This window comes from Marmota marmota, unplaced genomic scaffold (genome assembly GCF_001458135.2).
Source record: "Marmota marmota marmota unplaced genomic scaffold, marMar, whole genome shotgun sequence".
In the NCBI taxonomy this organism is placed as follows: Eukaryota; Metazoa; Chordata; class Mammalia; order Rodentia; family Sciuridae; genus Marmota; species Marmota marmota.
In genome coordinates, this window is record NW_026000026.1 from 23,142,787 (window position 1) to 23,165,172 (window position 22,386).

Below are 22,386 nucleotides of genomic sequence, written 5' to 3' on the forward strand. Positions count from 1 at the left end.
TTACAGCCAGATGGAGTAGGGCAAGTTACTTGACCACTACTAACTATAAGTTTCCTTCTTTGAATTATGGGGAAAATAGTAGTTGTAAGATTTCAGTGAAGTAATTCATATAACAAGCTGAATACTAGGCTTAGAATATAACAGTTGGGCCAAGTATGGTGCTGCATGCCTGTAATCCCAGAGACAGGAAGAACACAAATTCAAGGCCAGCCCCAGCAACCTAGTGAATACTTAAGCAACTTAGCAAGACCCCATCTCAATTTAAAAATAAACAGGCCAAGGATGTAGCTCAGTGGTAAAGCACACGTGGGTTTGATCCCCACAAAAACAAAAACAATATAATGATTGATTAGTAAATGGTGAAAAAAAAAAGTGATTTCCAGTTTTTTTAAAAAAATTTTTTTTAGTTAATGGATCTTTATTTTATTCATTCATTTATATGCAGTGCTGAGAATTGAACTGACTGCCTCACACATGCTAGGCAAGTACTCTACCACTGAGCCACAAATCCCAGACCCACAGTTTTCTTTTAATATAATCTCTTTGTAAATTTTTCCATTCCATTCATAGATAATCTAGTTCAGGATATTTCCTATGTAGTGTTAAGATGAGCTAAAAATGAAAGCATAGGTATCCTTATAGCCCCTCTCCTTCCTGTCTGGTTTCCCACCCTTGCTTCCTCCTCTTCTTCCTTCCTAGAGGCATAAGATGCAGAAGCTCCATTTCCCCAGAGACTAATCAGTCCCACATTCTCAAGAGCTGGGAGGGCCTCTGCAATATCCAAAGTCAGCTAATAGTACCTGTCTTATTTATGCAGCTAAAATGCTTTGAGTGCCTACCACTCAATGATAAGCACTCAGGAGTAGGGGCAGAAAGAACACAAGTTTCAGGGTATAATCAGAGTTCAAATTTTAGTTCCACTGGTTACAGTCAGGTAAGTTCCTTGTACTTTATCTGTAAAATAGAGATTGTAATTCCTACCTCTCTGAATTTATACAAAGATTCAATAAAAGTTTTTAACGTCCTGTGACCAGAATGCTATCTCATGTAGAACTCTAGAAAAGCTAATTCCCCTCATCTGCCTCTTTACCTCAGTGTTAAAAGGTACAGGGAGAAACAAAGGTTTTTTGGATTTTGCTGCCTCAGTAGAAGACAAAGATTTTACAGGATGAGCACTCTTTTGTTTCTTTTTCAAGTTTTGATGATGTTGGTGACCATAAGAATTAAAAAGAAACCTGGTATGACTTAAGTATTCTCTTTTATTAAATATTTTTATTTCTTTTTTCAGGGAACTTCTCCCTCTGGTACGAAAAGAATGATGAGAAGTAATTAGAAAATATTTTTATTTGGGTTATATAAAAATAAGAGAAATACATAAATTTTGAGGAGATGAACCAGCAGTGGGAAAAAATTCTCAGTTTTAGTTATGGCCACCCACTTTGCTTATAGTGATTGTTTCTATTCTTTTTCAAGGGACTTCTGTGCTTTTACCTTGAAAATGTGAGAAAACAATACTGAAGTTAAAAGTAGAAGTTAAGGTATAGTTTTAAGCTTTATCAGATAAGCATCAATGATAAATTCTTAACCAAGTATATTATTGACTGCTTGATTAAGCAGGAGAAGAAATCTACAAAATTCAGTTTCCATAAGAGGGAACCTACTGTTGTAGTGTTTACTTAAGATTCAAGTATCAAGATGGGAGGACACACCCTTGAATGACTATGGCATATCTGTACCTTTAATCTTTACCATATGATCCAGAAAGTTTCTGTTCTAGAGTGTGTCATTTATTCCATTCCATTCCTCAAGGCCTGAGTTCTTTCTGTTCTTCAAAGGCTAATTCTGACATTTTTCCCTTAATATGCCTTCAGATATCTCAACCTAGAATTGAACTCCATTACTTTGGACTCCCATGGCACTTTATGTATAATTGTCATGTGACATCACAGTGCACTCTAGTGTATCACATGTATTTATCATTAATACCAAACTGGGTTCTTGATATGAATGATGTAATTTGGTCTCTAAGTGTTTGTGGTACAGTACCTGGGCCCTAGACAAAAGTTCTTTGTAACTATTTGTTACACAGGTAAATAATATCAGGTTGACTTACTCAGTAAGTATGGATTGCATACTTGCTTTATGCCCATCACTCTTGTTAGGTGCTATATGAAAGTACAAAATTATATGATAGTTTTAGTTCTCAAGGAATATAGTCTGAGGAAGGGTAAGGCAGGAATTTTAAAAAGCTAAGGTGAATGGTATAATCTAAAAATGACTTGGATTTTCTAGTAAGACATGCTTTCCCTCAAAAGGCAAAAAGTATGTCAAGCGTGGTGGAACACACCTATAATCCCAGCCACTCAGGAGCCTGAGGCAGGAGGAACACGAGTTCAAAGCTAGCCTCAACAACTTAGTGAGGCTCTGATCAATTTAGTGAGACCCTGTCTTAAAATATAAAATAAAAAGGGCTGGGAATGTGACTCAGTGGTTGAGCGCCCCTAGGTTCAATCCTCAGTACAAAAAAAAAGGAAGCAAAAAATGTGAGTGCAAATCTTTTCATGGCCATTTCCTTCCTTGATTTTTACATACATAAAGAGGAAAAACATTCTTAAGTGATACTGTTTGTTACTTAGTGGTATACTAGTTGATTTGTTAAATAAATTTTACTTGTAATTTCAAGGTCATTGTCAAGTACTCACTCTAAGAGTACAGTGTTTAAGCAAATAGGTCCTTGATTCAGTTAATGCTTTTTGTTTTATTTAAAAAAAAAAAAAAAGTGAAAGGTCTGTAATTTTTTTTTCTTGCCCTAGCCCCTTCACAGAATTTAGTTCCAAAGGATACTCCAGCCACAGCACTGCAGGGGCCTGTTGCCAGATCAGGTAAGACATGTGTAGGAAAAACTTCTTGGAATGGAATGGGTCACATATGAAGGAACTACTTTTGTCCTCAGTGTCACATGTTCTTATACCAGAAAATGGCTGGACATGTCTTATTTGTTTGCTTTCAGGCAGACTTCCATTTAATGGCAGAACTTCTGCAGTATATTTTGAGGTTATTTTTCCCAACAGCTTGCTCTCTTACACATTTGTAATATCAACATCAAGAAGGGCATCTCTGTGCTCATTGTCAGTCTCCCACCCAGTCATGAGTGGTTCCCACTGCAGAGTTGGCCCTGTTCCCTGACCCAGGCACCTACAGCTGACATCAGACTATATGGCATAAAGTGATTTACTGGGGTGGCAAGCACCAAATAATACACCAAAATAATGATTGCATCATCCTGAAATCAGTGGAGGCCTATTCAAAGAGCCTCTGACGCAGTGAGGTAGTCATTCCTCTGGGGAGGCAGTCATTTCAATCATCTCTAGATGGCTTAGTTTCTCCCCATGACCAAGATATTGTAAATAGCCCTAGGGATGATGTTTCTGAAAGGAAGAGTCCATGGTAATCTGACAGATGATTGCTATGGGATGCTGGGTCAGCTCTGAAGACATGAGGATCTTGATTGACAATAGTAGCACTTGTTCTGCATTCATGGGTTAGACTGCAGAAGCAGATGAGTATCATAGGTGGTACAGTTTAGTCTTGCCTCTGTCACTGGAGGTTGGCTGAGGGATAGGAGGAGGGGAAAAATGTGTGACTGGTTCCCACAAAGAGATTAGAATATCATGGAAGGTATACACTTAACAAAATTAGTAAGAAAAGGCATCATAACCATATTCAATTCTATGAGTAGTAGCCAATAGAAATAGAAAGTTATTTTAAAACTTGCTTCAGGGTGCTATAACCTGTATGATGGATAGGACTTCCACCCGCACACACTAGAAAGAATCAGACCTCTGGACAGAATGTATGAGCAAAAAACATTTCATTTACTCAAATTCTTTTCTGTGCTGCCAGCTGCCTACATGATAACTGGCATTATGGTGAAAATTTTGAAAAGAGTAGAAACAGAACAAATTATTCAGAAAAGGACTGGCTGGGGTTGTTACTCAATGGTAAAGCGCTTGCCTAGCACATGTGAGGCACTGGGTTCAATCCTCAGCACCACATAAAAATAAATAAATTAAAGGTCCGTCAACAACTAAAAAAATAATAATTTATTCAGAAAAGGGATTAAATGGTAAAACTTTTTTTCATAAGAATAAGAGATTGGGGCTGGGGCTGGGGCTGTGGCCCAGTGGCAGAGAGCTTGCCTTGAACATGTGAGGCACCAGGTTTGATCCTCAGCACCACATAAAAATAAAGAAATAAATAAAGATATTGTGTTCACCTACAACTAAAAAAAATATTTAAAAAAAAGAATAAGACATTAAAAAAGGAAAGGGAATTCCATTTCTTGCCCCACCTCTTTACTCCAGAAAATGAGCTTTGTTATTATCATTTTTTTCTTTCTCTCAGAATAATTAGCTGAAAAACTCTGTTCCTTTTTAAAGTTTGTCTTAAATGAATCTCCTTAAGCCAGATGTGGTGGCACACACCTATAATCCCAGCAACCAGGAGGCTAAAACAGGAAGACCGAAAGTTCAAGGACAGCCTCAGCAACTTAATGAGATCCTGTCTCAAAATAAAAAAATTAAAAGAGCTGGGGAACGTAGCTCAATGGTAAAGAAACTTTGAGGTCAATTCCCAGTACTAAAAATAAAATATAAATCTCCTTAAAATATCCTCAGAGCCCTCTACTTATATCAGTTATCAGTTATATAAATATTTATTTTTATTCTTTTTAGTTATACATAACAATATAATGTATTTTGGCATAGTATACATACATGGAGTATAACTTCCCATTCTAGTGGCTCTACATGATGTGGAGTTACACTGATCATGTATTCATATATGAACATAGGAAAGTTATGTCTGGTTCATTCTGCTGTCTTTCCTACTCCCATCCCCCTTCCCTTTCCTTTATTTTCCCTTTGTCTAATCCAATGAACTTCTGTTCTCCCCAGCCACATCATTGTGTGTTAGCTTCCACATATCAGAGAGAGCATTTGGCCTTTGGTTTTTTAGGATTGGCTTCAAACCAGGCACTCTGACTTCACTGCCTTCAAGAAGGTTACCATGTACTCAGTAAAGCAACTTAGATAGTACACCAAGTATGAGGTACTTGAATTTCCTGAATGGAAAAACAGGTGCAGGGCCATGGCAGGCCAGAGGCAGTACAGATCACTGCCGTCTGGTGCCATCAGGGAGGGGCTTTTGTGGAAGATGAAGCTACCTAAACTCATATACTAAAGGAAGCAGACGTTTTCTTCTGCTGTTGAGAAGTGTTTAATAAACTCGGGGTACTCATTGACATAAAACTCTGCTAGACAAATCATTGAGACTGTCTTTTCTTGGAGGGCATTGCTGGAAGGTTGAAAAAAAGGGATGTGATGGAGTCTGTGGGTGGTATCTCAAAGCAAGGCACTCTGCCCTCCACAGCTCAATGAGGAAGTTGTTTGGAGAAAAATGCATCCATAATAGATGTTCAAGACATGTTTGAAGATTGCTATCTTTTTTTAAAAAGTGCATGAGGGTGATGATATTTTAAGACTGAAAACAGTCTTTTCTATATGAAAGGAAGAGACTTATTTTACTAACTTAGTTGTAGCTGGGTGAAATATGAACCAGGCACTGTGAAATTTAGTTCTGTTGATCCAAACAGGATTATTTCACAGTATGAAGTAGAAATAAAAATAAACCAAGTAAGTATCTTATATTCCCAACAAACCAAATTGGGTTCATGCCAGCTTTTGTCTCCGTACCATTTAGGGTGAAACCCTGGGCATAGAGACCCATTAGCCTAATTAGGACATTCAGAATTGTCATAGACACCTAGCATCTCCCTGTGGACATTTAGACCAGCATCTTACACGTCTCATGTCTGTCCTTTGTATTTTTGACAGAACTCGAGGCAAATGCTGCCATAGTCTCTGGACAAAGGTAAGATGATCATTTCTGCAGATTAGCATGACCATAGCGTAAGCCTCTTTGAAGGGTGTCAGCTTTTGTAGTCTTTAAACCTATTTTCACCTTGTCCTTTTCCTGCACTCTTGTAGCAGTCTGTTTTACTGCTCATGTAGAGAGCTGCTATGAGTCCTAACCATTCAGAGGTAACATTTTTCTTGATAAAATTAGGTGGCAGAGTCAGTCTCTCTACCATTTGTGGTTGTTCTGAAAACTGAATAACATGTTTAGCATTCAACATGGAAAATAAATAGTAAGTGTTCAATGTATGGGAGCTGTTGTCCTAAGTGTCACTAAGAATTCTTGCATTCTACCATATGAAGTATATCTGTTGGATCCTCAAGGAAAAGAGAGAGAAAGCCAGGTAGGGTCTGACCCCATACATGGTTTGTTCTGTTAATTATGCAGCCCCACATAATTTAACAAAATGAAGCACATTTGTGTCTTCAACCTCATTAGCCCCATGGAGAGAAATGTCTTCCAAATATCATTCTTTTTTCTGTGTGTAAAAGTATGGTACTGGGGATTAAACCTGGGACCTCATGCATGTTAGAAAAGCACTCTACCACTGAGCTATATCCCCAGCCCTTTTTATTTTTCATTTTGATACAGTCTTACTAAGTTGCTAGCCTTATACTTTGTTCCTCCTACTTCAGCCTCCCGAGTAACTGGGATTACAAGTGTGCACCACCATGCCTGGCTAGTCATCCCTTTTTCATCTGGGAAGGAACTAGATAAATTTTAAAGAATATCTCATATTTATACAGCAACTTAGTTTATAAAACTCCTTTACAGTCATTTTCTCATTTAATCTTCATATCAGCCACATAAGGAGGCAATAATAGCCAACATTTATTTGAATTCTATTTCTTGTCATACTCTGGGCTACAAGCTCCCTAAATGTATTATCTCACTTGATTTTTACAGTGTCTATTAGGAAAAATAAATTCTAATAGAAGAGGAATCTAAAGCTCAGAGAGGTTAACTGAATTGTCCAATTCACGGATTTAGTAAAGGATGAAGCTAAGATTCAAATACAGTCTTTCTGACTCCAGAGCCCTCGCCTTTAATCTCTGTATTATAGCAGGAAAAAAAAATATGGATTTACAGATCTAGAGTCTGATGCATAGAGAGAATTAAATATCATAGCTGATAAAAGTATCTTTCCAACTTGACCCCTGGTCATCTGATTCCAAATTCAATGCTATTCCGGCTTTATCACTCTGCCTTGTCAGGTTTCATTTGGACTGAGCCAGTGTTTGAATTCATTTGCATTTCTCAAACATACACCAACTATTTGTCTAGAGAAAGAAACTAATCAGACAAAAAATACCTTATGGGTATTTGTTTCAGAGCTGTCTGAGCATTAACCATATAAACATAAGGGCATTATTACTTTGGCTTTTGTTTTACCAGCAGAAAGAGGCCCCCCCATATAGAATCTTCCTTCCTCAGAATGTTTGTCTTTTGGAATCCCAGCCAGAAAGGCATCCTTACAACCTCTAAAAGGAGGTGTTAATCCTCTTGACTTGTAATTCCACCCCAGCTCCAGTCTAGCCTGTCTTTGACTTGCTTCAGCTTGTGTTTGGGTGTGAAGTGGTTGTTGTACTTAAAGCAGGGTAGTAAACAGTGTAGCCTAGTTCCTACCTGTGGTGCTACTATGAAGGGTCTTCTGGTAGGAGTGAACAGTGAAGGGGAATAGATAACTGGTAATCACCAGTTTGTGCCCTTAAGTATCCCAAAATCTAATAGAGCACCCAAGACATTAAAATATGTGCTATATAATCTGATGGGAGCTAAAGAATACCAGATACAGACTGTGAACTCAAAAGACAGAAGAGATAACTCCGCTTGGGAAGTGAAGCATAAAAGATTTCCCAGAAGAGGTAGTCTTTGACCACTTTTGTTTTGTTATATTATTTTTTCTCCAATTCTATGCCTTTTCAGTTCCAATAATATTTAATTAACTTCTTTTTTGTTTTCTGGTTTTAGTATGCATTTTTTGAACTATGAAATAGTAATAGTTTATAAAGAAAGTTTCAAATTCAGATCATAGGGTGGGGTTGTGGCTCAGCGGTAGGGCACTTGCCTAGCACGTATGAGCCCTAGGTTTGATTCTCAGCACCACATAAAAATAAATAAATAAAATTAAGAAAAAAAAAAAAAACGACATCAAATTCAGATCATAGAATTACAAAGAAAATAACTTACCAGGAAACCAGTGTTCCTATAATTCAGTAATATTCACTGTATGTATTTAAGTTCACCATTTTCTAGTCCTCTTCACAGACCATACATACAGATATATTATGCCAAATATGTGTGTGTGTGTGTGTGTGTATATTTTTTTTTTCTTATTCATTCATTCATATGTAGACACCTATATACTCAATATATATTGTAATGAAAATAGAATTTTATTATTCATAATATTGGTAACTTTTTCCCCCACATAATAATGTATCATGAGACCCTGTCTCAAAATAAAAATTAAAAAGGGCTGGTGATGTAGCTCAGTGGTAGAGCATCACTGGGTTCAGTCCCCAATATGAATGCTCACAGACACAAATAATGATTTAAGTTTATCATAAAATCATCTTACGCAACATGATTTTTCATGATTGCATATGGATGTGCCATAATTTAGTTAATCTATTATTGTTAGGCATTTAGGTATTCTGTTTCCACTAGTACAAATAAAGCATTTTAATATCTTTGTGTGTAATTAGAGCTCTGTAAAAAGATTTGTTTCCTGGGCTGGGGTTGTGGCTCAGTGGTAGAGCGCTTGCCTAGCATGTGTGAGGCACTGGGTTCAATCCCCAGCATCACATAAAAATAAATAAATTAAATAAAGGTATTGTGTCTATCTACAGTTAAAAATGCTTTAAAAAAAAGATTTGTTTCCTAAGGCAAAATCGAAACGTAATTTCTGAGACAAAGGATTTATGTCCGTTTTTCTCAACCTCAACATCATTTACATTCTGGACCAGATAACTCTTTCTTGTAGGGGACTGTCTTATGCATGTAGGGTTATAGCAGTATCCCTGGCCCCCATGCAAATGATGTTAGTAGCACTTCTCCCAAGTCATGTCAATCAAATATTTCCAGAGGTCTGTACATGTAGCTCAGTGGTAGAGCACTCACCTACCATGCATAAAGACCTGGGTTGAGTATCCAGTTCTATTAAGAAAAAAAATATATATATGTCTCTAGACATTGTGAAATGTCCCCTAAGAGGCAAAGTTGAGAACTATTGAGTTTATACTCCATCAGGAATGTATGAAAATATTTTTTCACTCTATCCTCAATAATAATAGATCTTCACATACTAAAAAAGGAGGCTTGAGATTGGGACAATTAATACTACCTAGGTAGCAATGTATTGTGAATATATTTCCATAATGTGACTTGTACCATTATCTGACTATAACAGACTCATAGTAAATGCCAATATAGTTTGCAGTGTCCTAGATTTTGGATGCTGTTTAAGTTATTAGCAGTTTTCAAACAACTTATTAAACACAAAAATTGTTTAATGACTCAAAAAAAATCACAAAATCCAAAATCTTAGTTTTTAAAGGGAAGTATTATTACTTTAGGAAGAGGGATGAGGAAGTTTTGGGGGAGGTTTGTCCTTAATTCTTAAGTCTGTTACCTGTTTTTGAAGAATTTCACCAGCATGTGCTTTAGTATTTATTTTCTCTAATGTAGCAAGCTAGACCAACTAAATTCTCAATAGTAGAGAAGTTCATGCTTATTGTCCCAGTGGCAGAATATTTTCTCTCCAGAACGAGATAATCTCCTACCTTATGAATGAAACACTCTGAAGAGTCACTTTTAGTGTGACTTGTTTCCTTCACCTCCTTGGAAACTTTGTGCTTCCCTTTGTCAGCAGTGAGCCAAAAGAGATTGTTGAAAAGTCCAAAACCCCAAGCCGAAGAAACTCCCGAACTGAAGAGCCAACTGTGGCTTCTGAAAATGTGGAAAATGGACATCGTAAGCGATCCTCCCGACCTGCTTCAGCCTCCAGCTCGACTAAAGGTTAGCAGTGGACTGTGGTACGATGCATGGGTCACATAGAGGAGGAGGGTCTCTATCACAGCAGCAGAGGACTTTGTCCTTCTTCACTCTTATCCCTTAAATTTGTCAGGTTATTTTGATTTCTACTACTTGTTTGATCCTTTCTTTGTTTATTCATTTAACTAAATGTTTTGTGTGTGTGTGCACAAGAGCAACAAACACTGCTAGAAAAACAAACAGGGCAGTTTGACCTCACTTTAAATTCATGGTCACTCACTTCAGATAGGTCTTACATATGGCCCAGCCATCTTTCTACAATTCTGTGATCAGTTCTCTTATTAATTACTTCACTGAGAAAATGGAACTTTCAACTTCCCACTACTAAGACATTAATTTACTAGCAGCCTTCTTTGTTCCTACCACGATAGAGTAGCTGGCCAAGGCCAATTCCTCCACCTGTGCCATTGATCCTATCTTTTGTGACCTCAGGAAACTTATACTAACAACATCCTCTTCTCCATTGACTACTGTCTAATTTTTTAATTAACTCTTCTTTTCGCTTCTGTGACCCAGAACTCTCAATCACTTCTGCTGCTTCTCTGGCTGCTCCTTATCTTTCTCCATATCCAGCTAGTAGATGTTGACTTACCTCAAACTTTGATCCTAAGTCTCCTTTTCTCTTTAATGAATATTTTCCCCCAATTGGTCTTTATACCTTCCTCCTTTAGTTACAACCTTTTACAGATGAGTCTAAAATTTATGTTGCTAGCTGGGCATGGTTGTACCCACCTCTAATCCCAGCAACTCAGGAGGCTGAGACAGGAGGAGCTCAAGTTCAAGGCTAGCCTTGGCAACTTAGTGAGATCCTATCTCAAAATAAAAATAAGAAGGACTGGGGATATAGCTCAGTGGTAGAACACTGCTGGATTCAATCCCCAGTATCACAAAAAAGAAAAAAATGTATTTCTAGTACATGTAAATGTATTTCTAAGATCTCCTAGAGATCTTAGACACTTGTGATTTTTACCTCTGATGTCAGGTCCTCTTATACTATTCCCCATCTCAGTGAATGCAACCAATGAGTATCCATTAAGCAAGACTTCCCTGAGAGCCCTCTCTCTCTCACCCTCACATCAGATTCAATCCAAAAAGCTGTTAATTTTATCTCGGGTGACCCAAATCCAGATACTTTTTTCCAACTCCATTGCTGCCCACTATCATAAAACCTTTCAATGATTCACCATTGTAATTAGGATTAAAGTCTAAAAGCCTCATCATGATTCACAAAGGTCCTGGGCAGTCTAGCCCCTGTCATACCCCCTCAGTGTTATCTCACCTCCTCAGCAACTAGGACATGCTGTCCTCATCCCTCTCATCACAAGGCCTGTGCATATGTTATAGCTGTTGCAGGAAGTGCTCTTCCTACCTCTCTTCTTTTCCTTAATGTCCCACTCTTCCCACTTACCTTAGCTCAGTTGTTACTGTTGTGACAACACAGATATAATTTTATACCTGTTTGTGTAATAGGTAATTATTATTAGAGCAGGAGATCATGTCTGCTGATGATCACCACTGTTTGTTCACCACTGCATGTCTAGTGCCTAATCAGAAAAGTGTCAATCAGTAATTATTAAATGAATAATTATCTATCAAATATATATTAAGAATTTACTAGGGCTGGGGTTGTGGCTCAGTGGTTGAGCGCTTGCCTAGCATGTGTGAGGCACTGGGTTCGATTCTCAGCACCACATATAAATAAATAAAGGTCCAACAACAACTAATAAAGTATAAAAAAAAAAGAATTTACTAGATTCCAGACCCAGGGGTATAATAGTGAAAAGACATTTTTTGTATTTCACCACATTGAAAGATAAATTTTAATACAGGGTGTTAAGTGTTAGATACTATGATGGCAAAATCACATGGTACTGTAAGAGCACATGGGTAGGATCCTTGCTTCTCTACAAGGTGAGAGAAGACTTTTTTGGAGAAACGAATGTTTAGCTGAAACCTAAAGACTGAAAATCTGTGTGTATTCAGTGGAGTATTCTAGGCAAAAGATCTAGCAGGTGCAAAGGCCCAGATCTGAGAGAGGGTCTGCTACTTCATGCTCTCAGGAAATGTGCTGAGCTTGACTAGTTTGTAGAAGAGCTGGAATCCTGGCCGAGTACCTGCTATCAGCAGGACTGCTGAGAAATGGCCAAGTACCATTTGGTACATACAGATCCTAGCATACCAACACTAGACATCAAAAACTGACCTGAGGACTCAGCTGTTGTTGGCAGGTCATGTTTCTGGGCAAGAATGTTGTAATGCCTCAAAAGTGCCCCTGGAAGTAAGCCACAAGTCTACAGGTCATATATAGGTAAAACAAAGATATTTAAAGTAATAATACCACCTCACTTCGGCCTGCTGGAGAGTGAGGGGAGAAGTTACAGAGCCTTCTTTCCTTCCAGTCATACTATGTACACCACAGGCAGGGTCCTCTTACATATCCTCACTTTAGATACAGAAATGAAGCCAAAAACTTTCTTTCTCCTCCTAATCAGAAACTTCTTTGGAAAGAGCATGCCTTTTGACATAACAAAGCATTGAACTTGAAACATGAAAGGAAAGGTGTATGGAGTTCCATAGGAAAATCCACCTCCCCTCAGTTCTGCATGTCCTTATAGCCTTTCACTTTCCTAAAGAATTAACATCTTCTAAGCAATTGAGTATGGTCTATATTTAATTACTTTTAAACAAGCCGCCAGGCATGGTGTGCACACCTATAATCTCAGCAGCTCGGGATACCAAAGCAGGAGGATTGCAAGTTCAAAGCCAGCCTCAGCAATTTAGCAAGGCCCTAAATAAGCAATTTAGTGAAAGACTGTCTCAAAATAAAAATAAAATAAAAGATGTCACACACCAGAGTTTTGAAAACTTGGCCTGAGCCCAGAGCCTCAAGGTACTAATAAAGTAATTTACAGTGCACCAGAAAGAATTAATCTCAGAAACAGCTGGACAGATGCTCAAATTAGAACCACTCTGCAGACAACTGCCAGCCAAGAAGAGCTGGAAAGCTAGAACCATCTTTCCAGCTTTTCTGCTGGTTGGGAGGTAGGAAGTAGGCCTATATACTTAAACTGGTTATGGTTCCAGGGTGGTCATAGTTATTTTCAAGTGCCTAAACATTGAGGCTTAACAACTGGCCTAGAAGAAGCCATAATGACCCTCCCAGGCTTTGTGATCTTTTTGGAGGGGTATGAGTAAGTGTCTCTCTAGAGGATGGCAGAATTCCAGCTAGCCCCAAGAGTCACGACCGTGTATAGATCTCCACATCAGCCTCAAGCCCCGAGGCTTTACTCTTTCACTGTCCCAGAATTACCTTTTAAATTAGATATGAGTACCATAATTCTTTGGGGTTTTTAAGAGAAAAAAATAGGTCCTGAATCCAAATTAAAGGATTCTTTAATTTAATAATATGCATATTTTTGGCCTGCTGTGTTGTGTCCAAAAATGTGAACCAAGCCATAAGATAACTTCCTATGATTGAATTTCAACCCATACCCAGAAATTGATCACAAAATATCAAGCTGTTTTCTAAAATGTACACATCTCAAATTTGGAGACACATATAATGTTGCCTATCTGAAATACAAATTATCTTCCTGCAGAATCTGTGATTTTTCCCAATTTTAGAGAGGGGAAAAAAAGATTTGTCCTTTTTGCACTTAAATGATTTTGGTCATATATGCACACACAAAATCATAAACATTCTGTGTTTCTTTGGGGTTCTTTGTTTATTTGTTTGTTTGTTTGTTTGTTTATTATGGAGATGGAACCCAGGGCACTTAACAACTGAGCCACATCTCCAGCCCTTAAAATTTTATTTAGAGGCAGTGCCTCGCTATGTTGCTGAGGCTGGCCTTGAACTTGCAATCCTACCTCAGCCTCCTGAGCCACCAGGATTACAGGTGTGAGCCACCACGCCTGGCCTCATTCTGTTTCTTAAGAAAATCTTAAAGGCTGAAAAATATAGTGAACAGTTTCTAATAAAAAGTGTTAATTTTGTGAGGAACCAGTAACATTGGTCCTGCTCTTGCTGTGAGAGCAGAGTTTGCTTATGTTGATATGCTGGCCAAGGCCTGATAGACTGCCAGGCTTGAGCAGGTGGGATGGATGATTTCTGAACAAGTCCAAGGAGGTCCACATGGTTGGCTTGTCACTCTCTGATCTGTTGTTTTTGGTTTTGGTTGTTGAATTTTCTTTTCCACTTTTAATTACAAACACAAAAATTGGCTTCCACAAATCAGTGAACTTTCTTTTAAAATTGTATAATGTTCACAAACATGCAAATGAATAGTCTTACTTACATCAATTCATATGAATACAGAAATGGTTTTTCTAGTTTCCTTTCTCATTATTTATTTACTCTTCTATTTATGATAATTTGTGTTATATTCAGAAAATGGATCAGTAGTTAAAAACATGAAATCAAAGCATAAGTTTGAAACAGGGAAAATATGTTAATGCTATGGAAATTAAGAGCAATCTATAAATAGCAGCAGCTGTGATGTTCCTGAGACAACCTAAGGTGCCTGTGACAACACAGTAGGTGATTACCCTAATCCTCCCACAGCCAGTAACTTGAGAAGCAACATCTTAAAAAATAAATAAGAAACTTTTCAAATATACAGATTTGATTAATTAAAGCAGACGTTTATTGCCAAAATGCAATGAGCATAATAGATACATCTTGTGGGAGAAAACCCTGAATGACTGCCTAAAACTGGTCTCTTTTGTAGCATCATTTAAAAAACAGCCTTGAGCCATGTTAGGTGGCTCATGGTTGTAATCCCAGTGATTCAGGAGACTGAGACAGGAGAATCTCAAGTTCAAAGCAACTTAGTGAGACCCTATTTCAAAATAGAAAATAAAAAGGGATGGGCATGTACCTCTGTGGTAAAGTGCTTGCCTAGCTTTCCTAGGGCCCTGGATTTAATCCCCAGTACTGCAACAACAACAAAACAACATTATCAATATCCTGTCAGATGAATTGTCCTCTGATTAGTAAAGACTAATAAGTAAATCAGAGAGACTGATTCTACCACATGAGACAAGCAACATGATCTCCCAAGTAAGAAAATACTCATCATATTGGGGAAAAAAAAAATGAGGGTTGGGGCAGTGGGGATAGAATCCAGGAGTAATTAACCCAGCCCCTTTTTTTTTTTTTTTTTGGAGAGAGAGAGAGAGGGAATTTTTTAATATTTATTTTTTAGTTCTCAGCGGACATAACATCTTTGTTTGTATGTGGTGCTGAGGATCGAACCCGGGCCGCTTGCATGCCACGCAAGAGCGCTACCACTTGAGCCACATCCCCAGCCCCATAACCCAGCCCTTTTTATTTTTTATTTTGAAACAGTATCTCACTAAGTTGCTGAGGCTGGCCATTTTATGTTTTTGCCATTCTCCTGCCTCAGCCTGCGGAGTCCCTAGGATTACAGGTGTGTACCACCTGGCACATGGCTTACATATGGAAATATTCACCAATGGAAGAATGAAAATATTGCACAGGCACCTCTTGGAAAGTTATGTAGGTCTCATTTCTTAGCAATTACCATAGCTAACAGCAGGAAAAAAATGTGTTTACATATATATGGGAGTCTGTGTTCTCAAAATACTATGATACAGGGCTGGGGCTGGGGCTCAGTGGTAGAGTGCTTGCCTAGCACGTGTGAGGCACTGGGTTCAAGCCTCAGCACCATATAAAAATTAAAAAAATAAAATTATTGTGTCCATCTCCAACAAAAAATATTTTTTTAAAATTATGTTACAAAAGACAAGAGAAAAATTGCTTAGGAACACCAAACCTAACATGCAACATCAGAAAATTTAGCCTAGTTTCCAGAAATGGATAAATCTGATTCATCAGCTACTCAGAAGGCTGAGACAGGAGGATCACAAGTTCAAGGCCAGCCTGAACCACTTGGTGAGACCCTGTCTCAAAAAATAAAAAGGTCTGGAGTATAGATCAGTGGTAGAGTGCCCCTGGGTTCAATCTGCAGTACTACACACATACAAAAAAAAAATTTTTTTTAAATATTTATCTGTTAGAAGCATTTGTTCCCTTTGATGAGAAGCATTTAAAATATTTTTATATTAAAACAAAAATATCTACAATGGAGCAGCATGAAAAATAAGTGACTTTTTTAGTCAATTAACAAGATTTTTTAAAAATTTGGAGGGCTGGAGTGGCTCAGTGGCAAAGCACTTGCCTCACACATGTGAGGCACTGGGTTGGATCCTCATTGCTATATAAAAATAAACAAAATAAAGATATTATGTCCATCTATAACTAAAAAAATTTTTTTTAAATAATGTTTACATTTGGAGAGCTTTAAGCTAGTCATCATACTCTGCCATAGAAGAACTTTGTATGGATAAGTTTTTGAGAAAATGGTTAAAATCTGAGATAAGATTGATCTAAGAGAGCTGGGGTTGTGGCTCAGTAGGAGAGCATTTGCCAAGCACTTGTGAGGCACTGAGTTCAATCCTCAGCACCACATAAAAATAAATAAAAGCATTGTGTCCATCTATAATTTTAAAATTTTTTGATTTAAGACACTGATACAAGAGAAGTTAAAGGAATTAAAACATAAGTCATTCCCTTTTATGTCACTGTTAACCTGTATATGTTACTAAGTTCCCATCTCTTCCATATAGCCTTCAAGCTTACATGGGCTCAGAGAAGGCTGTTGCTTATTCTGAAGAGTCCCTTACTGCAAAATAGTAGCTTGGTTCCAAAAGGGATCCAAAGTCTGATTTCTAGCACAATTTATTTACTTGCTGTGGCATCACTTATTGACTCTGTACCAAAAGCACTGTCAGTCTATCCATACTTTATTGAGTGGTGGCAACTGGTTAGGGAGATTGTGGGGTAATTGCCCAGTTAAAAGGGCTCTCTCCTCGCCCTGCCACTTTTTCCAGCAGGGTGAGTATTTCATTTCCCACCACCTGTATCACATTTCCCCAGTTGCCAGGCCCTGGTATGAGGTCCACATGTTCTTTCCACATAAGTCATCAGGTAAAGCCATGACTTTCTCCATACTGAATGCCCCTTTGACTGATTTGTACTCAGGTACACTAGACCGCACTTTGGAGCTGCACTTTGGTCAGCCCTGGTTGTTGTGGACTGCCTAACGGGCTGAGTGGTGAAGAGCTGTCTCAGCTGAATGTGTCCTTCCTTTTCCCCACAGACATAACCAGTGCAGTGCAATCGAAGCGAAGAAAATCCAAGTAAAACAAGCTGGACGGTGACTTGATACTTGTAAATGTGTGTGAATTTTACAAAGAGCAATTTTGAGCTGTGACTTTTTAAAATCTATTTCTGTACAGTTAGTCATTTTAATAATGTGGCCCTTTTCCTAGTCCCTGCAACCTGTTTTTGTAAAGTGCAATGGGGAAAAAGCAGGGTTGTTGAGCCCTTTTGGTGTTGCAAGATGAAGTTCAAGATTTTTAAAATGTTGCCATGTATTGAGAGGAGCTAATGCCATTATAAATGTTATTAGTTTTCACATTTCCTAAGCAGCCTAGAGTACAGGGTGAGCATTTTTAGGTCCTCTAATGATGTATTGTGCTGTGGAAGTACTGTGTGTGAATAGCCGTAGCAGGGGCAAAAGCAATCTTGTCATTTGGAAATGTTGTAAATAATTTTATTATATAGTGTTTTGGATGTATTTGTTGTAGAAATGGACCAGTGAATAAAGAGAATCTAAGGGTTTGTACAATGTGAAATATTGAATGTGCTAAATAAATGTCATTGTCATAGAACATAAAGGTAAAGGGATCATTGGGAGAGCAAGCTTTCCTTGGATCATAAATGAGTAGACATAGCCTTCTTTGTGAATTAAAACATCCACATGAAATGCCCACCTGGCAAGTTTAGGAAATGCATATGCTTGCTCACTCAATTCCTTGGCTTTAAAGAAACCAGCCCTGTTCAGCCCTATACCAGGTACTTTGATATATATTGGTCAAATTTCTTTGTGTTGTAAAATAACAATCAGCTTAGGATCAAAGGCCACCCAAAATTTTCTAGAGATAGGAAACTTAGCAATTCAAATGGCACTTTCTCTCCACCTCATATATCTGCTTCTCCTCCATGCGTGTGACAGATTGCCCCAAACAACTATGTTCACATCTCCTCCATTCGGAGGGTAAGCCTAGTCTGATCACCAACATTCTTTGTACCAGCATCAAGAATTTATCCCACTAGGGGCTGGGGTTGTGGCTCAGTGGTAGAGCACCTATTTAGCACCTGTGAGGCACTGAGTTTGATCCTCAGCACCACATAAAAGTAAATAAATAAAACAAAGGTATTGTGTCCATCTACAACTAAAAAAAAAAAAATTTTTTTTTTTAAGGAAATTATCCCACTTTAGGTCAGGTTTCCACCTTTAGTCCAATTCTGTAGTTACTTGAGCAACTCCTAAGTTAAAGGGGTCATTTTCTGTTATATATTTTATTAGAGATGTCTACCACACCCCACTCTTTAGTTACCCTATATCTTATCTGTATAAAGCCTAAGAATGACTTGTCATCAACATACCCAATTTTTCCCTTTTTGACTGAATTCTTTAAAATTTGCATATTCTCTAAAGCCATCTGCTTTTGCTCCAGCCCTCCTCCCAGCCTTCAGGGAACTCCAGGGCTTGGGGCCCTGTCCATGTCTCGTGTGGCCTTCAGCCTTTTTGCTTTTTCCTCCTAGGAACAGACTTTCCCTCCAGTGGCTCCTGGCCCTTGCCATAATTGAGTGCCCAAGACCAAAAGAGTCGGTGACTCTACTCTGTCTTGCACTTATTTTCATCTCTGTTTCAACTCTTAATATATGTGTGTCTTTTATTATAGGGATCCTCTAAAATAGTTTTTATGAGTCAGACCCCACATTATGTGCCTCCATTCCCAGCAAGTTTATCTACCCTTTTCATCTCCTATATAACATGCACACAGCCAGCTTAATAATAATACCCTACGCCTCAACTGTGCTTGAGAATAGAGAGTGCTTCTCATTCTTTAGCTCAACTCAGGCAGAAAGCATAATGTGCTTTAAATAAATTTTTTTTATTTGTTTTTCTTTATATTATTTTTTTCTCCCATAGAGGAATAGCATTACAGTCTAACAGAATCCTGTTACACACATACACAGGCATGCCACATGACCAGGTGGTTGTGTCCTTGAGTCTGTCGACACATCACAACACAGTCAACCAAAGTCTCCTTGTTTCAGCCAGTCTCAACACAAAACACCCAACAGGGATGTACTTAATATGTTGGTTCCATCTGGGATTAGGTGGCAGGGTAAAAGGGAAGATATTAAAAGTGGGTTATGGTGTGTCTGCATTCACTCTCTTCACACAAAGCTGCATGGATCTGGAGAGGCTTCCAAGAACTTTGTGGGGTGCTTGTTACACCTAAGACATTATGGGTCACAGCAGATTCATCACAGGGTTCCACTCAAGGGGCTGAGGGGCAGGCATACTCCAAAACAGCACCAAACTGCACTCATACACACATGGTGCCCTGCTGGGGCTAGACTGACAAAGGTTAAAAATTGACACCCAGCTCAAGGGAACCACTCAAGACTTATCGGGAAAAACTGGAAGTCACCCTTTGATGTAATTGGGACTCACTCTAGAAATGGGTCCCTCTGACATCCTTAGTTTTGGCAAAGTGCTGGTAATATCAACATTAATACTTACAAACTGGTACAAACTTCTCCAGGATCAATGAAAACATCAGTCAAGACAGACTCTCTACCCACTATCCTATCTAAGGTTGCATAGGACTTTGTGAATTCTGGTTCCCTCATGTGTTCAAGTTCTGTAGTTTAAGAAAAAAAATCCTGAAGCATGCTCAAGGTGAAAGGCACATACACAGTCAATACAGTATGACAAGGTCTGATGCTTCAGGAGTCAAGACTAGTAGGAGACTGAGTAGTGTTGGTTCTTAGAAATCTATACATGATTAAAATATTGCCACATTCAAATGCTACAGAATCTATAGGAAAGTACAAACAAAAATTTATAATGAGCCTTGCAACCAGCTAGGTGATAGATTGGATGGTTCTAGAACTACAGGAGCCTCCATAAATACAGGTAAAGGGCAGGGCCTTTTGAAATTTAGGCCTAATGTTCTATCACTCAAACTCTTCCCCCACCAGCAAGATCATGGGCGCTGCCCAGAACTGAGCCTTGGCCCCAGCTGGTGTCATGTAGGCAAGAAGGTTGGAGGGATTCAGCTCTTGAAGTGCTGAAGACCCTAAGCTGGCTGTGAAGTGACCAAGGGATAACTGGAAGAATAAAAGTCGATAGGTTGTAACTGAAGAACTTTGGGAAAGGAGCAAGGTTGTCAAATGTGAGAGCCCTAGTGGGCTGGCATAGGGACTTTGATCTGCTTGTAGTGTCAGTTATACCTTGGGATAGGAGACCCTAACAGGGCTTCCTCTGTCCCCATCCCAGCATCCACGGGGATACTCCCTTCCAACTCTACATGTGCCATGGGAGGTCTGGGGCTGTAGGGTCAGGGAGAGCAGCTGCCTTTGCCCTCATGGGAATGCAGAGTTTTCTCCAACCCCAGCTTGGCTGTGAGGCCTGGAAACCTGAAATTGGGGTGAAGGGGAAGACCTATGTTAGTATGTAACAGGAAATCTTAAAAGTTTCAAGGAAAAAAGAGCACACACTAGAAAAAGACAGCTAGAAAGAGAATGGGAAGCAACTCAGGGCATCCCAAGAGGCTGTTGCTGGTGTCTGAGCCCAAAATTCAATCCCACCACAAGAAAGGGAAAGCTGGCTGCCCCTGTCCCCTGTGTCTCACTCAGGGATTCAGGTTCTTTCCTCCAGGTAGTACTGGAGAAGAAGGGGAGGGGGACCGTAGGGCACCCAGCAGCCTAGAAAGGAAGAGCCCTGTGGGAAAGAAAGAGGCCCCTGAAGGCCCTGAACCTGGATAGGGAATTTTGGGGAATTGGACAGTGGGCTGCTGACCTCCAACCCAGGAGTGTTTATTAGCCATAGTGAGCAGGGTGTGAAATACAAGGCCAGAGGCAAGATGAAAGGCTGAGCTGGCTTCACCCCAAGGCTTGTCCTCTTTAGCATTCTTACTTTGGGGTGTGTGTGCCCTTTCCCTGCCTAGAACCCCTCTGGCCTGTGTCTCTCCTAAGCTAGTTCTAGCACCTTGGGCATGTGAATAGTTGACCAGGATGGCAGGCCTTGCCCAGCTTCTACTCCTGGGGGAGCATATCAAGGTAGGGTGGCAAGGTACTAAGCCCCTCAGACTCAGGGGCCTGCAGAGGGTAGATTTCAGAAAAAGATTTGGAAGTGAGATTATAGGAAAGAGAAAGTGGGGACAGACTCCAAGCTACAGCAAGAGAGCAGGGCATGGCCTCTCTGAGCAAGCACAGTGCCAGCTCCCATGGTACCCTGCTCCCTATAACTTCTCAACTTGTCTGTCCTCTGTACATCTCCAATAGGCTGTTTCTTTCCCTTGATTCCCTCCACCTCCTCCCTCTAACTCACACCTCACTGTCCTCTTTCACATACATTACCTTTCCAGGTCTAAACAGCTTCAAGGAGCCCAGCCCTCCACTCCCTCCTTCCCCAGGCAGAGAGAAGGGAGAAACTAAAAGCAAAACCCTGAGCCTGACCCCTTACTGGAGGGAAAGAATAGTGGCCCAGGCCCCACCAGTTGTACCTGGTCAGAGTTGGGCTCAGAGTTCCCTCCCTTTATCCATATTGTGAGGGAATGAATAATAAGGGAGCCAGGAGTAAGTGTAATGCCAAACATGAAAGGGTGAGTCGTGTAAGGTGCAAGTTGAAGATGGGGAATGAGCCAGATCAGGGTGGAAGAGTCTCTCAGAAATAGGGGTGGGCCAAGAGGGCAAAAGTGAAAGGGAGGGACAGGGATGGAGGGCCAGAGAATTCCGAAGCATGAAAGGTCCAGAGTGGGGAGGATGGAGGATAAGATGCTGGGGAGGGTGAAAGGGGCTAAAAGGATTCAGAAGTGGATTAGAGGATCAGAGATGGGGAAGGAAGGGCCATCACCCCACCTCACATACTCTAAAGAGGAAGGGAGTTGTGGTGCAGCCTGAAGCGGCGCCCTCCGCCCCTCCAGCAACATACAGGCTGCCACGGAGGGGACTGACAGGGATCCGGGAACCGCGAGGGATTAGTGGCGCAGCTGGCAGACACTCAGTAGTTGAACTGGCGCTGGCAAGGCTGGTAGATGAAGCTACCCTGGTGCTTAGGCCGGCGCGGACGGCTCTCACGGGCGCGGTTCTGCCGTTGCACCGCCTTGGCGCTTAGCGCATAGCGCTCAGCCCGCTGCCGGGCCCGCTGCAGTCGTCGTACCTGGCCAGCCTTCTCCAGCAGCACC

General features: G+C 39.8%; 2 protein-coding genes across 12 annotated transcripts in view; one reads left to right on the top strand and one right to left on the bottom strand.

Moving 5' to 3' along the window:
* Ncoa6 (nuclear receptor coactivator 6) overlaps window positions 1–17,790 on the top strand; it is a 73,477-nt gene extending 55,687 nt beyond the window's left edge. For 5 of the 11 annotated variants that reach the window (XM_048811086.1, XM_048811090.1, XM_048811091.1 and 2 more), the window contains 4 exons: window positions 2,814–2,882; window positions 5,895–5,931; window positions 9,848–9,996; window positions 17,099–17,219. In XM_048811086.1, the coding sequence (XP_048667043.1) occupies window positions 2,814–2,882; window positions 5,895–5,931; window positions 9,848–9,996; window positions 17,099–17,160 (317 nt within the window). In that variant the 3' untranslated portion in view covers window positions 17,161–17,219. Of the gene's footprint in view, window positions 1–2,813; window positions 2,883–5,894; window positions 5,932–9,847; window positions 9,997–17,098 lie in introns of all 11 variants that reach the window. The other 6 variants (XM_015481451.2, XM_015481486.2, XM_048811088.1 and 3 more) reach the window with 5 other exon arrangements.
* Window positions 17,791–19,059: 1,269 nt separating this feature from the next.
* Tp53inp2 (tumor protein p53 inducible nuclear protein 2) overlaps window positions 19,060–22,386 on the bottom strand; it is a 4,919-nt gene continuing 1,592 nt past the window's right edge. Inside the window, exon 3 of the mRNA XM_015482993.2 lies at window positions 19,060–22,385. Coding sequence (XP_015338479.1) covers window positions 22,203–22,385 — 183 coding nt within the window. The 3' untranslated portion in view covers window positions 19,060–22,202. The remainder of the gene's footprint in view (window position 22,386) is intronic.